Genomic DNA, 14,078 nt, shown 5'->3' on the forward strand with positions numbered 1-14,078 from the left:
GGAAGCTAGTCAGAATTGTCTGGAAGACGAATGGAGCTAACAGGCGATCCTGGAACAAAACTTGCTGGAGGCAGGGGCGAATGTGTTGACATTTCAACAGAACAACAATCCTAAATACCCACCAGAGCTACACTGAAATAGTTTGGATCAGAGCGACTTCATCAGAGTGACCCAACTACAGGAAATGCAGTGGTAAATTTTACTGGTTAAAAACATCTGTTTTTCTACACAGTTTTTATATTGTAAACAGTCTATTCCAGTTTTCTTTTAATACACAAACACACATGCAGCTTATGTACTTTTAAAAAAAAACAATATTCCAGACAACTGCATATTCCTTGCATTACTGAGAATTTCAAGGCATTTTTATGTTGTAATCTTGTCCTAAATGTATTGTAATTAATCTTGAAGATTTATGTTTTGATTGGATATATGTTTAACACTTTTGATCTTTGTGTGAACCTATACCACAATCTAGGTTCACAGACCTGATATAGGTTCACACACAAATAACACCTGGATTTCTCCACTGAGGAGCAACAAAGGATATTTCTATTCTATTCTATTCAAAATGCCTAAAATCAATTGAGAATCTGTGCCAAGATGGTGAATTGGTGTTCAGCAGGCTTCTCTTTACAAATTGAATTTGGGTTGATTTTCATAAAATCACCCAAAACACAAAAACACATTAACATTTGTGATAGTAATACAACTAAACTTTAGATTTGTGAACGTGTTTGCAAAGTCCTATAGGTGTTGTGCCCAGCAGATTGTCGTTCTTAGGCCTCAGAAGCATTTATTGATTTTATTCGGTGCCCCAAGAACAACCAAACTTCAAAGCCTTACGTATTATTGTATATGATGTGTGTATCTTGTAGCATCACTAACCCAACGCGATAATTGCCTCCTCACATAAAGCCTCTTCCATGCCTCTTACGACAAGACACGTGGCTTTCTCTTTTTTTCTGCCTTACTGGAGCTCAGATGAAACTACAACCTTGTCTTCAGCCGTGACTCTGTAAGTACCCTCAAAAACCCACTGAAACCCGCCCCTCTTGCAGTTGCTTCCTTGTTTCTCCGCCCTTTTTTTAAAAAAAAAAAGGGGACTCATTGATATCCTCTGTAAAATAAAGGCAGGGTAAGGCAGGCTGTGAGCTGGAGGGAGTGTGGGTGAACAGAGGAACAGCAGAGGGGTGTTGGGTGTCTCAAGCCCAGTGTGAACAGCTGAAAGGTGTGACTTCACAGAGCTTGCTCCCCTCCCTGTCAGGGCCCTGATTGGGCCAGACAGGAGGCGCAGGAGAGGCCCCGGGCTCCCTAAAGGACACCAACAGGTGGGAAGTCGCATTGGAGGGGGGCTGCTCCTGGTAGGGATAGAAAAGGCCGGTCTGCATGGCCTGCTGCGGGCACAATCCACCGGGCCAGATACGGAGGAGAGCGGATGATCGCAAAGAGAGCTGAAGCGGACAGATGAGTTGAGTTAATAGAAGTCAAATGGAGGCTTCAGGAACCTGACCTAAGGTTGGTCACAGTTTAAGATGTTTTGGTTTAATAAACGTTGTACTGTTTTTGTCAAAGTAATCTGAAATTGATCAAGCAGTCGTTTTGATTGTTTTTGGGGTAATATTTGTTTCTTTAAAAAAAAAAAAAAAGTGACAAAAATCAGGTGTGAGACCAGCTGTTAGATGTTTTCTCTCAGCTTTATGAAGGCAGCAACACATCACGGCAGAGCTTGTCACCTCCGACAGGCAGCTGAGGGGGACACAGGAAGGAGTCCGAAAAAGTCTGTACCTTGACATGTGTTTCAGAGCAACATTCAAACTCTAATTACAGAGGCTACCTTTCCTTAGTTCAAGAAGACAGTAAACAACGTGGGGTTAGATTTAGGCCACCAGGCTATTCTGAAGGAGAGTTGGTGTGTTTGGCCTCTTTCTCGGGTCAACTTAATAAACAGTGGAAACCAGAAAGCTGAGGCATAACAAACAACTTTTTAAAATGTATTCAAACATTTTTTTTTTTGCATTTACTGTGTTTGTTGCAACATAGTCTGGTGCTATAATCAATTTCTAATGCAAACCTATTTGCACGTGACATTGTCTTAAAACTATACATGTTTTCTCAATTTTCTTTGGAGACTTTACAATCTCTCTCAGGATGAAATTTTCTCCCTCTCCAGAGATGATCTTTGCTTTTCAAATATTCCTCTGCTGCCATTCCTCTCCCTCTGTCACAGTTAACCATTCTTTAGCCAGTTGTTGCCTCTGCTCTTCCTCTGCGCGTATGAAAGGGTGTCTTTGTCTCCCGAGGAGCATTGAATCCAGTTGTTTCCCCTTGCGAGGACATGCTTCCTTATATCCCCATATTAATACACCACTTATGGAATGTAAGGAAGTGTGTGGTTTCAAGGGGGACCTGAGCATCGGAAAGCAGAAGAATCTCAAATTTTCTTTCCTACTGAACATCGTTTTGATTTGTAGTTTGGATTTCTCTCATCACCGCTTAAGAGCCTGCATGCGTGTGGGGAGGGCAACAGGTGAAAGGCCTGCTACCCACTCCTTCAGCCCAGGCACGTGTATGGCTTGCATTACTCCCTTGCCCGCTGATAGGGGGTCTCAGGGACACAACTTGAAAAAATTCCTGCCCTGCCCCAACTGCTGACAGTCCAGGAGGATTGACCAGCCACAGCTGTCACCCATTATAGCAACCACAGAAGTTATAAAAGGACGATTGGAGGGAGGGAGGAAGGGCAGAGATGTGGAGCTGTCACTGAGGTTGAAAGTTCGCCCCAGCAGGGCTGGGTTTGGAGGTAGGAAAGGAGATGTCACCAGCTGTCAGGGTTCCCAAACCTCAAAATAGGAACTATCTGCTCAGTAACACAGTGACACTCCATGTTGTAACTTGCTTGAATTGTTAATAACCTTATTTTGCTCTGTGTTTCATCAGGTAACCCTGAAGAGGACCTCCTGCTCTCTTTCTCTTTCCTTCATTTCCTCTATCTTTCCCTGTGTTTGACTGTTTTTCTGCCTTTCTCTCTTCCTCTGCCTCTTGCAGTCGAAGCAACACGCCTTGCTGTGGCTGGTCAAACGGAACCAAGTCAGGTGTTTCAGTGAGGTTTGGTCCCCTTCAACCAGCTACTGCGTCGTGAATTCTGTCGACAGGGAATCAGAGACACTGTCACAGCTCACTCTGGACGTGGTAGTCTGAATAAATGTGAAGTTTATGTATTACAGCCTATTCAGATTTATTTTTGCTGCTTCATTTTAGTTGTCTAAGTATAGAAGTTTGTGCTTACAAATCAAATAAAGGACCACTAAACATGTACATTTCTGATGTCTACACTTTTTCTTTATTCTTGTCTTAAAATAAGCACATATGGGATTTTTCTGTTCTAATCACACCTCTAAAAAGAAAATCTCCCTTAAAACCAATTTTCCATTATCTACTGTACATACCCTTATGTACAGCATAAGGGTATGCTGTACAAAGATTTCCTGCTAAAACAGGAAATCTTTAATCACTTACACATTGAAGCTGCGTAATGATTACACTTAAAAAATAACAAAATAGGATACAACTCTATCACGGTGAGCACGTATGATTTATGCTTATTATGTGCATCCAACTTTGTTGTACACGTTGAAATAAACTGTCCGTAAGTTGTCACATTCTGCCAATAAATTCAAATAAATTCAATTAAACTCAATCATCGCATTTTTTATTGTATTTTTTAAATTATTATTATTTTGATTGTTCTGTTAATTTGTTATTAATGTAACTATGTGCATGATGCTCCCTGGAGCGAATACTTACATTACATCAAATATTCAAGTTGACATTGACAAAGATTTATATTCAACAGAATCAAGAAGCACTCTGAGTATTCCTGCAGGTGTATAATATTTTACTTAAAAATAATAATAATAATAATTAAAAAAAACTTAAAACTTAAAAAAAACAATGCCAGGGCTCATTAAAACCAAAACTGTAAAATTCTACTTTTAGCTAAATGCACAATAATCCTTCACTTTTTCTTTCCTATAAAATCAAAATTACCTGCACATATGTCTTCATTTAGCCTTATTTTGTTTTCAATAAAGTTCATGTATTTATGTTATGCAAGTGCTTGAAAACTGAAATCACGTTCCTTATTTATGAACACAATCATGAGTAATAAAGTTGATTCTGATGTGTAATTTCAACATGGAATTGTACAAGCATCAACAGACACTTGTTTTTTTAGGTTTTAATCCAGGAAATTGAGGGACATTCACCCAAATCCCTGCTAAAGCTGCGGGGATTTGGGTGAATGCTTGTTGTAGATGTGAGATTGATGGAAAATAGCAAAGTATATTTTTCTCTCTTTTTAATTTTTCTGATATTTTTTTGCCTCTCATTTATTTTTTATTTTTCTTACTTATTAAAATTGGCTTAAATTTTTGTGTGTCTTTAATATGTAAAATATCTTTACTATAGGTTTTGTCATGAAATTTGTGACCGAGGCTTAGTTTAAATTGAACTGCAAAGAAAAATTGCAAAGTAATGTGATGCAATTGATGAAAATAAGCAAATATATTACTTTGAAATTACCGTCGAACACTTTTGCCTCCAGAAGATGGCGCTGTGGGAAGAACACAGATGTTGCTGCAGCAGCAGAGGAAGAGAAGCCGTATCGTAAAGATGGCTGACAGTGGAGTGACAGGTGAGTTTGGGAATGTGTAACAGCTTCGCTTTTTATCACTTTGCAGCTGTTTTTCTTTCTTTAAACTATTTGTTACGTGAGTAAAAACATAGCTTTTGTTCTAGTTTTGAGGAGGTAAGGTTCCTCTGTTCTAACAGGTTTATTATTTCAGAGGTGAGTGCTGCTAACGTTAGCATGGCAGTGTAGTTTAACAGCAGACGTAGCGATGTTGCATCATTTTTGGAGTTGTATCTTTTTGGTTATCATTACTATGTTTTTGAATTTTTAGCTGTCGATATGGTGTCGATATTATGTACGAGAATCTCTTTTGTAGCTGATGTTAGTTCACTGTAAAGTTATGAAATCAAACTATTATAAGTGCATCATATGGCTTGAAAGAGGCACATCTGGCTCATTGTAGCGTCACGAACACCATGATGTTACAATCTTCACTGTTCTTGCAGATGGAAATGAGAAGAAAGGTGACATTGAACGTGCAAAGGTCAGTTTATTTTGGTCACTTAAAACCTGTTACTACAGTCTGGTGTGAGTAAGTAGCAGTCGTGACATGGTCATCTTTAAATGTTCAGAATGAAGGCAAAGAGCTGACCAAAGAGGAGAAGCAGCGGCTAAGGAAGGAGAAGAAGCAACAGAAGAAAAGCAAAGAGAAAAAGGATGATAAGGCTATACAGGAGAGTGGTAAAGAAACTAAGGGTGACAGTTCAGCTGTTTCAGCACCACAGCCTTCAACGCAATCCACAGCTCAGAAAGGTAAAATGACTTCTGGGATATTTGTCTGTGAACCATAAGCCCTAAGTGTATTTAATCTTTTATTCTACAATGTGTTTCTGCTTATTAATGCTGCTTCAGCAGTGCCTGCTCCAGTTTCCGTGCCTGCCCCAGAAGCTCCCACCCCAGCAGAAAAGCCTCCTAAGAGTAAAGCTGAACTAAAAGCTGAACGGAGAGCTCGGCAAGAGGCCGAGAGGGCCAGCAAACAGAGCAAGAAAGGAGATCCGGGACCACAAGGTGCTGTGAGCAAATCGAAAGCAGCCACGAATGAGCTGCAGCCAGGTAGCATTTCATAGCCACTGACTCAAAAGTATTATCACTATTTATCACTTCAGTCAAAGTGATAAAACAGCTTTAACTGAAGTATCATGGAAAAGTGAGTAAAAAAGATCTCTCTGTGTTTTCAGTAGTAAAAAGGCTGCCAGAACATATTCAAGTGGATAATCCAGACGTGTTAAAGAAATTGGCCAAGAAGCTGGAAAGGCAACAGGTAAGATTGATTTACATGTTATAAACGTGTTTAAAAATTGAAGACCCCTAGAGATTTTCTCAATAATGTTTCAACCACAAACACAAAATCTGGATAAAATGCATTGCAAATTGTGGCTATCACCAGACAAAATGTAAAAAACTGTAAAAGAGATATTTGGTGCTGTTATCAGTTCCACACAGCGAGTAACAAATGCATGTGACTGTATCTTCAGTTACATGCTTGAATATTAGGTTTGTTGTTACTGATTGTTTTGATTTTTTTTCAGAGTAGGTCTAAAACAGTCACTGAAAGTTAGAACTGCATGTCATGGTATTAACATTGTTTTCCAGACACCAGGGCAAAATTCTGCTAAAAAGGTATAAACCGTCGAGTTTAGACTCTTTAAAATGTTTGCCGCTGAAAATTAACATATATATTTTTGTGGTCTTTGTGGCTATTTAGATTTACATTTCTTTTGTTTTGCTGTGTTGCTGTTCGCTTAAAGCTCTGAGTTACTTGCTTTTCAGGACTTTCATTATAACCCAACACGCTCCTGCAAAATCAGTTTGGCATGTGTAATTGTGTTTGGAGAGTAATAAAAAAATTGTGTGTTTCTTTTGGCTTCTTTAGTGTCTGTAAGTGTAATTTCAGGTATAAATTCTTTTCATTTATTTTTCTTTATCTCTTGATTTCAGATCCCACTACGCTTAGACTATGGCTACAAAGTCAGCTTGTTTTCTCATCTGCACCAGTACAGTCGCAAAGCTCCGCTAACACAGCAACTCAGGTGAGCTCAGTAGTTGCTTATTTATCTTCGCCATAAAGAGTTTGGTTATTTTGCTTTCAGAGATTGTTCCCAATCTGCTCCAGTCATCTTCAGCATTTGTGTTTTTACTGTTTGTAGCATTCCTTCAACGGTGATTCATCCTGCTATTGTGCGACTGGGCCTCCAGTACTCCCAGGGCATTGTGGCTGGATCCAATGCTCGCTCCATTGCCCTGCTGCATGCCTTCAAACAGGTGCTGATCCAAAAACTGTTAGACTTCTACCTAGGGATGCACAGTACATCCTCCTTAACATTGGTATTGGCTGATGTTAGTCTTTCTAGTTAATGTATTGGTCGCTTAAATAAAACTAGGCTGATTGATTATGTTGACAACCAATGTATATTTCCATTTTGTTGCAGTTTGTGTTTTGGGATTGGTTTTGCCATGTGGTATTTGCTTGGGCATGCGACAGTCACAACGATGTTGCACAGGATTGTGGGGTGCATAACTGAAGTAGATTAGTAGAGTCATGCCATTCCATGATCTCAAAATTGTATGGAAATTTCTGTAATTTGCTGTGAACAAATTTAAAATAAGCTTGCTTTTGAACCTGTTTTTTGTTTTCCTTCTGCAGGTAATAAGGGACTACACTACACCTCCAAATGAGGAGCTGTCTAGAGACTTGGTCAACAGACTGAAACCTTATATTAGGTATTGAAAATTAGTAATGAGTATCTTTGTAACCTTTTGTCCAACCCAAACTATTAATACATCCGTATATATATTTTTTTGTTGTTTAAAATGTAGCATTTGCCTTTTGTTTTCTTCCAGTTTTTTGAACCAGTGTCGCCCTCTGTCAGCCAGCATGGGCAACGCCATCAAATATGTCAAAAAAGAAATCTCCAATATTCCCAGTCAATGCAAGGAAGAAGAGGTTTGTGTTTTGAGTTTTTTGTTTGTTTTTAAAAGGCCCTTCAACTTGGCTTTAATTAAGTTCTTGCAAGCATATTGAAGCTTTTCAAAATTTTGCATATCACAGCCACATCACTATTAAACTCAATGTTTCCTTTCTATTTTTGTATATTTTTCTTTAGGCTTAATACAAGGCTGTAATGTCCTTATTAGAGCTTCTTTAACCACTGACAGAGACTCTGGTCGCAAAAATTAAAGCTGTGATTTTCGCTAGTAGAGGTGTAGCCAATGAATCTGTCACAATAATTGCTCCAGCTAAGATAAAGTGATTGGAAAGCTGTTAGGTCCGACTAACATAAAAGTAATTTTGTCTTGCAATGAAGCATTCTTTTCTATTTTAGGCAAAACGCAAACTGCTCTTCTGCATCGAGTGGTACATCAAAGAAAAGATCATTCTTGCTGCTAAAGCTATAGCAGAGTCCTCCATAGAAAAGATTAGTGATGGAGACGTCATCCTCATTTATGGATGGTAAGGCTCAGAAATCTGGGCAAGTTCTTTCTATTAACTCTACATTGTATATTTCTTGTTACTAAGCAGTGATTTGTTGTATTAAATAAAGAATACCAGTAATAATGGATATTTTTTGCCCAGAAAGTTTTTTTTATTTTTAGACACATTTTCTTCCTTTTTCCTTTCATATTTAACTCTAACATCACAAAGTCAAAATTTTTATATCTGTTTCTGTCAGCTCTTCTCTGGTCAACCACATCCTCTGTGAGGCCTTGGAGAAGAACAGGAAGTTTCGCGTTATAGTTGTAGACAGCAGGCCTCGGCTTGAGGGCCGGGAGGCTCTGAGGCGTCTGGTACAGAGAGGGATCAGTTGCACATATGTCCTTATCTCAGCTGTGTCTTACATTCTTCCAGAGGTAATCAGAAATTAGCGTCATTTGTTGATCAGAGAGTTGCTAAAAGGTTTAGCTATAAGCACTGACTTTTTTTTGTTGTTTGTTTTGTTTTAGGTATCGAAGGTGTTCCTCGGAGCTCACGCCCTTTTGGCTAATGGTTACGTCATGTCTCGAGTGGGAACTTCACAAATAGCTCTGGTGGCCAAAGCCTTTAACGTGCCTGTGCTGGTTTGTTGTGAGACCTACAAGTTCTGTGAGAGGGTGCAGACGGACTCATTTGTATCCAATGAACTGGGTATGTAAACGCATTCTGTTTCTAACTCCATCCATGTTTGTCGGTTGATGTTCATTGGTCCTTTCCAGATGACCCCGATGACCTCATCGTGACACGCAATGGGCAGACCCACCTGGAGCACTGGCAGCAGGAGCCCCCTCTGGGTCTGCTGAACCTCGTCTATGATGTGACTCCTCCTGACTTTGTGGATCTGGTCATCACAGAACTGGGAATGATCCCGTGCACTTCTGTCCCCGTGGTGCTGAGGGTCAAAAACGTCGATCAGTGAGCGCCCTCCTTATCGGCTTATGTGATGCGCAAGGTCGTGCTTTTAGCATGCAATAAATGTATATCTGAAATGGCATACACTTTTAAATGAGTTTCATCTGTGTTTTATTTGTGGGTCTTTTAAAAGGGAGAGTTGTTAGATATTAATGAATCATGCTAGGGAGGTCATCTATGGGTGTGATGATGATAAGCTAACCATTAAAGCTAACCATTAATTGAAACTGAAACTTGGGCCTCTGAAAGGAATGTTATTGCTCCATAAATGCAGTTTATTTTAAAGACCTGGTCTTCTAAACAAGCACAAAGGTAGTTTAACCTGACAGTCAACACATGATCCTCAGGTACTTGGAAGAAGCACATTATTCCTACATGGTGGTCATAATTCCTGATTGCAAAGGAGTGGTGCTTTCAATTGCTCTTTAACCGACAATGATCACTTGTGTCCTCATTGCTTTATATCCAGTGTGCAGATAGATTGGTGCTTAGAAATCATACAGTTATCAAATCAAGAACTTGCGAGGGGAGATCATTGATGCAAAGAAACTTTTAGTTTTCTAGAAAAAGTCCAGCATATACTGGGTACTGTCCCCTAAAGAGAACCAAGTAAGATATTAACTTGCCACCAGTGAAGATCTTGTTTAAGAGTGAAGCATGCACAGTTGTGGGTAAAAAAAAAAAAATGTACTCAAGGAGTTACAGTACTTCAACTCAAAGGAAAAGTAACAGTTCAAAGAAATATGCAAGAGTAATAATTTATATAGAAGGCTGCTCAAATACCAGGTAAGAATAACTGATCAGATTATTTCACTTAATTTAAAATGTCATCAGACAAAAATGTAGATATGTACAAATACTGGTATTTTAAGGACAAAATTATAAGAAAAATATACAAATAACATTTGTGTAGAAGAAATTTTTCTAAATGCTTTTTTCTTTTATGAAAAATAAGAAATTTATACTTAAGGTATATTTGCATTACTCACCATTAGCACAGGGTAAAGTACTTCCATATGTAACAGCAGGCTCAGCGGACAGAACATGTCATTAGAATAACAAAACGTGCACAGTAAAATTACAGTGGGTAGACTATGTAGAAATTTTACTCAATTTTTTTCAAAAAATTATTGTAATTAGTTACTACCCACCTCTGAGCATGCTCACTAGTGTTTCTGAGTGAGGCAGATACCTTTGGATGATGGTCTGGTGGGATGCAGGGCTGCAAAGAAGTTGTTCCAAAAAAAACAAAGACCAACATCCTACAAAATGTTGCAGAATTTGACCAGAGCACTTTTATTTGCTTTAAAAAAATACATTTTCATTGGTTGGGATACCAATAAAAGGACTCTTCTAAAAAGGTAAATACTGCAATGAGTCTTTTGTCAGGCCAAGTGACCCATCCATAGACGTTTAACTTGCCATTCTTCAACCTACAAGTTAGCCCACTGCTTCTGCCATTTATAAAAACTAGTGTCAAAACATTGATCGAGAGCAAAATCTGTTTATTTTCAGCACAATGTAGCACCATTTTGCAAAGGAAAAGTGAGGAGGCTTTAAAGATCTTGACTCTATCAATAAACTTTTGATTCTTTGCAGAAACTTCATTTAATATCATTTTCCATAAAAATCTTGAAAACCTGGGTAATATTTCATTTTGTACAGCAGTAGAAAGTGGAAACATCTGACAAGATCTAACACTGAAGCAGTAAAATATCTTATAAAAAGGAAAATATTATGCTATTGTAAAATCTTTATTAAAACCCTGAACTTTAAACAAGATAAATTAAAAGCGATACAACAGAAAAGACACATCCAGATCGTGGAGTGTATTTCAAGACAAGACTCTGTAACTCATAAAAGAGGAAGTTGGGGGCCCTTCGTGGTCGAGTCGAAGTGCTGAAATCGGTTCTCATTGTCGCGGTCATTTTGTTCTCAGCCTTATGTTGTCCATCCCTTCTCGTCACAACCTCCCTGGTGAACTTTTCACCCCTCTCTATGTGCAAAACTATTGTGTGTGAAGGCTGAATTGGGTGTGGGTGTGTTTGCTTGTGACAATCCCCAACTAATCAACTTTCAGAAGCTGTTTTTTTTTAGCCAGAGAGCAGAATGGATAGCTCTAAAGAGGAATTATCCCGGGCTGTGAGGAAGTATATACTGTTGGACACAACACTAAACTCCCCGTTTGGTTCTGGTCCATTGCAGCTGGCAAATGACCCACTGAGGCCATTTGTTCTTCTTTTTTTTGGCTTCCAATAACTAAAATAAAATACGACATTGCAGCTAGTCAATTATTATTTTCTCCACCTCTGAAATCGTAATAGTCATTCCTCTTTGCTATGACCTCTGTGTTTACTCTAGTGTTGTAAGCCACACGTATGACAAAACACCATGACCTGTTCTGCAGCAGGAAGGGTTTCACAGGAGCTCCGTTCAAAGTCTTGTGGACTTTGGACAGTGTTTACAAAAACGAACGTTCCACAACCTTGTGACCGCACATCGACAGTTCGACTTCAGTCTGACCATGCTGGACCCTTGGATAGTTGTTGGTTAGCCAAATGCAAAATCAAAAGGCAATTATAAAACAGCAGGAACATTAAATCTCCAAAGTTTGCACAACAAATCTGCTATGACACTGCTGAGCAGCCAGACCCACCAACCCGTTTGTCTAAGCTGCCAGAGCAGGACACAAAACACTATAACATCAATTTTTTTTCATTCTGAATACATTTACACAATAACACCTCTGAACTGAAGAGAATAAAATTTTCATTAAAGTGCAGCTAAACTTGCAGTTTTGGTTTAAATTTAACACAGCTAACCCGCTGCCCCCTCCTCTTACCAGCACCGTCACCCCCTTCCCCCCCAAAAATATTAAAACACAGTCAGCATGCAATGAGTTGATGCTCAACTTTTTCTAAACATGCAAAACATTTTTTCTGGTGTAAACTCGCACACGTTAAGCACTTGTTTAACAGAATAATTCAGTGTTCACTGTTATCTGTAAGTCTACTTAAAAAAAAGCAACACCAGTGGTAATATGTGTCAAAAAAATTAGGTCATATTTTAAAATGCATATTTTTACCTAAAAATTAGACCACATTAATTATAATAAAAATGTCAGTTTTTTTTCTCTCCCCAAAAATAAAATACAGCTGCCCCTGAAAACGAATACAGTAACATTTGTAAAATATTCACACCAGAGTGTGGTGCCACCCTGGGCTTTGTCAGCATTATTATCCCTTTCAGGAGTCTGTTTCTTGTCAGTTTAAAAGTAGTGCAGACTCAGAGTGATTTGGCTTTGCGTCTCTGGGTAATCCACAACAGGAAGGAGATGACAACTGCGGATGCTGCAAGAGGCCCGAAAACCTTCAGCGCTGGAAATTCCGCCTGTAAGCAAGTTTAAAAATGTGTTGTTTAAAAAGTTTTTGTGCTTATGTTAATTTAGTAATAATGCAAGAACAACAGCCAAAAACAAAATGTCTCCAAGTACCCACCTGCCGAAGACACTTGTATCCATGGTAATTTTCAGCACAGTGACACTCAAAGAAGCCGGGACCATAGGGGCCGCAAAGGGAGTTTTCTGGACAATTCGCAGCTATGGATTCCCAATAAATGTCAACAAAGGCCACACATTGCAAAACAAATATTTTTAGATGTCTCAGACATGTGGTGCAACAAATATCTGCTGAACGTTGACCTACACATCTGTCCTGTCTGGTTGCACATGTTTTTCTGGTCCTTACAAAGCTGCTTCCCTTGTTTTACTTCCATCTGTTGCCATGAAGCATTCCCACCTGGACAAGCTATGTACTCTGGTAAAATCCTGAAGACACATTGATATTTGTTGAAGAAAAAGATTTTTAAAATACCAGTACCAATTTAAACAAATAAAACGATCATTTCAAAGATACCTACAAGACATTTAGGTCAAGAAATCCTTGGAAGACTTTATCACTGATGTTGGTAATGGTATTCAGTGACAGATCTCTGCAAAAATAAATAAATGAGTAATAATCTTATCAAGAACAAAAAAAGAAATGTTACAAATATTGGTTCTACCTAAGATTAAGTGTGACTTATTTACATTAAATGTGAAGATTGTTAACAAATGTGTATTTCTGCTCAGCACTGTATAATTATTTGCAAGAAATGGTACTATATGAAGAAACCATATTTTCTTCACATAGTAGTGTACTTACATCACCACCACTGTGGATGCTCCTGAAAGGTCTTCCACTTGAGTCAGTGAACAACTGGATAAATCCAACCTGATAAATCAAAACCAAATACGAACATACAATTTACTAAATATAAAACTTCATTCTAAAATTCCACGTTTTCCCTACAGAGGTATCGATGTCAGGGATATAAGACCAAAAAATGAAAAAAATAATAAATAAATAAAAAAAAAATAGCCTTGCAACATTCACTTTGAGCGCAGTGTTGATATTTATGTCATACCCGATGATGCGTTTAGGGTCGCTTGAGTTATCATTTGCTAAACAGCACCTCTTGTCAATCCGTCCAGCAGATGAAGAGCAGAAGTTACCCACGTAGGTGTTGTTTTGGACAGTACCATCACAGAGCGAGCATACCTGTGATTTGAAATTGCATTACCACACAAAAAAGTAGTAAACAACAAACGGACACTGACAACCCCTACAAGGTCTATACACCCGCCAAAACAAGCTGGTTTATCAGAATTTGTTGCGACATTACTCAGTGGGGAGCACACCAATCTTACCTGCAGCCCAGTCAGCTGATAACTCGCGTTAAAATATAATTTAAGGATAAAAATAAGAGCTACAGCTTCACACCAGCTGCCTAGTGCTTTCATTTTTATTGACTGAAGTCACATGACGTGGTCACGTGACGGGAAGCTGGTAATTTTGCGTCGCAATTACGCATGCGGATAAGGACGATTTCATGTAAGTTAACCTTTTGTTTGTGGCGTTTATAGAACAAAAAATAAGGTCTGCGTGACTATGTAATTGTGTA

At 38.7% G+C, this 14,078-nt stretch overlaps 2 protein-coding genes across 12 annotated transcripts; one reads left to right on the plus strand and one right to left on the minus strand.

Annotated features, from left to right (window-relative positions):
- Positions 1–4,615: 4,615 nt before the first annotated feature.
- eif2b4 (eukaryotic translation initiation factor 2B, subunit 4 delta) lies at positions 4,616–9,171 on the plus strand. 11 transcript variants are annotated; one of them, XM_044107392.1, is made up of 14 exons: positions 4,616–4,696; positions 5,140–5,177; positions 5,266–5,446; positions 5,546–5,746; positions 5,872–5,954; positions 6,287–6,313; positions 6,632–6,723; positions 6,841–6,955; positions 7,338–7,414; positions 7,535–7,637; positions 8,017–8,144; positions 8,365–8,542; positions 8,636–8,816; positions 8,885–9,171. In XM_044107392.1, exons 1-14 carry the CDS (start codon positions 4,633–4,635, stop codon positions 9,082–9,084), a joined length of 1,668 nt encoding a protein of 555 aa, XP_043963327.1. In that variant the 5' UTR covers positions 4,616–4,632; the 3' UTR covers positions 9,085–9,171. The 11 variants fall into 11 exon arrangements, with proteins under 11 accessions (XP_043963327.1, XP_043963330.1, XP_043963329.1 ...); XM_044107395.1 differs by having other exon boundaries at positions 5,875–5,954; XM_044107394.1 differs by having other exon boundaries at positions 5,549–5,746.
- A 1,955-nt stretch (positions 9,172–11,126) lies between these two features.
- On the minus strand, positions 11,127–13,944 carry atraid (all-trans retinoic acid-induced differentiation factor). Its single transcript, XM_044107403.1, has 7 exons — positions 13,825–13,944; positions 13,542–13,675; positions 13,280–13,348; positions 12,996–13,067; positions 12,782–12,903; positions 12,575–12,675; positions 11,127–12,467 (listed from the first exon to the last, which is right to left on the minus strand). Exons 1-7 carry the CDS (start codon positions 13,915–13,917, stop codon positions 12,363–12,365), a joined length of 696 nt encoding a protein of 231 aa, XP_043963338.1. The 5' UTR covers positions 13,918–13,944; the 3' UTR covers positions 11,127–12,362.
- Between the last annotated feature and the right edge of the window lie 134 nt (positions 13,945–14,078).

This window comes from Gambusia affinis, linkage group LG22, assembly GCF_019740435.1.
Source record: "Gambusia affinis linkage group LG22, SWU_Gaff_1.0, whole genome shotgun sequence".
Classification (NCBI taxonomy): Eukaryota; Metazoa; Chordata; class Actinopteri; order Cyprinodontiformes; family Poeciliidae; genus Gambusia; species Gambusia affinis.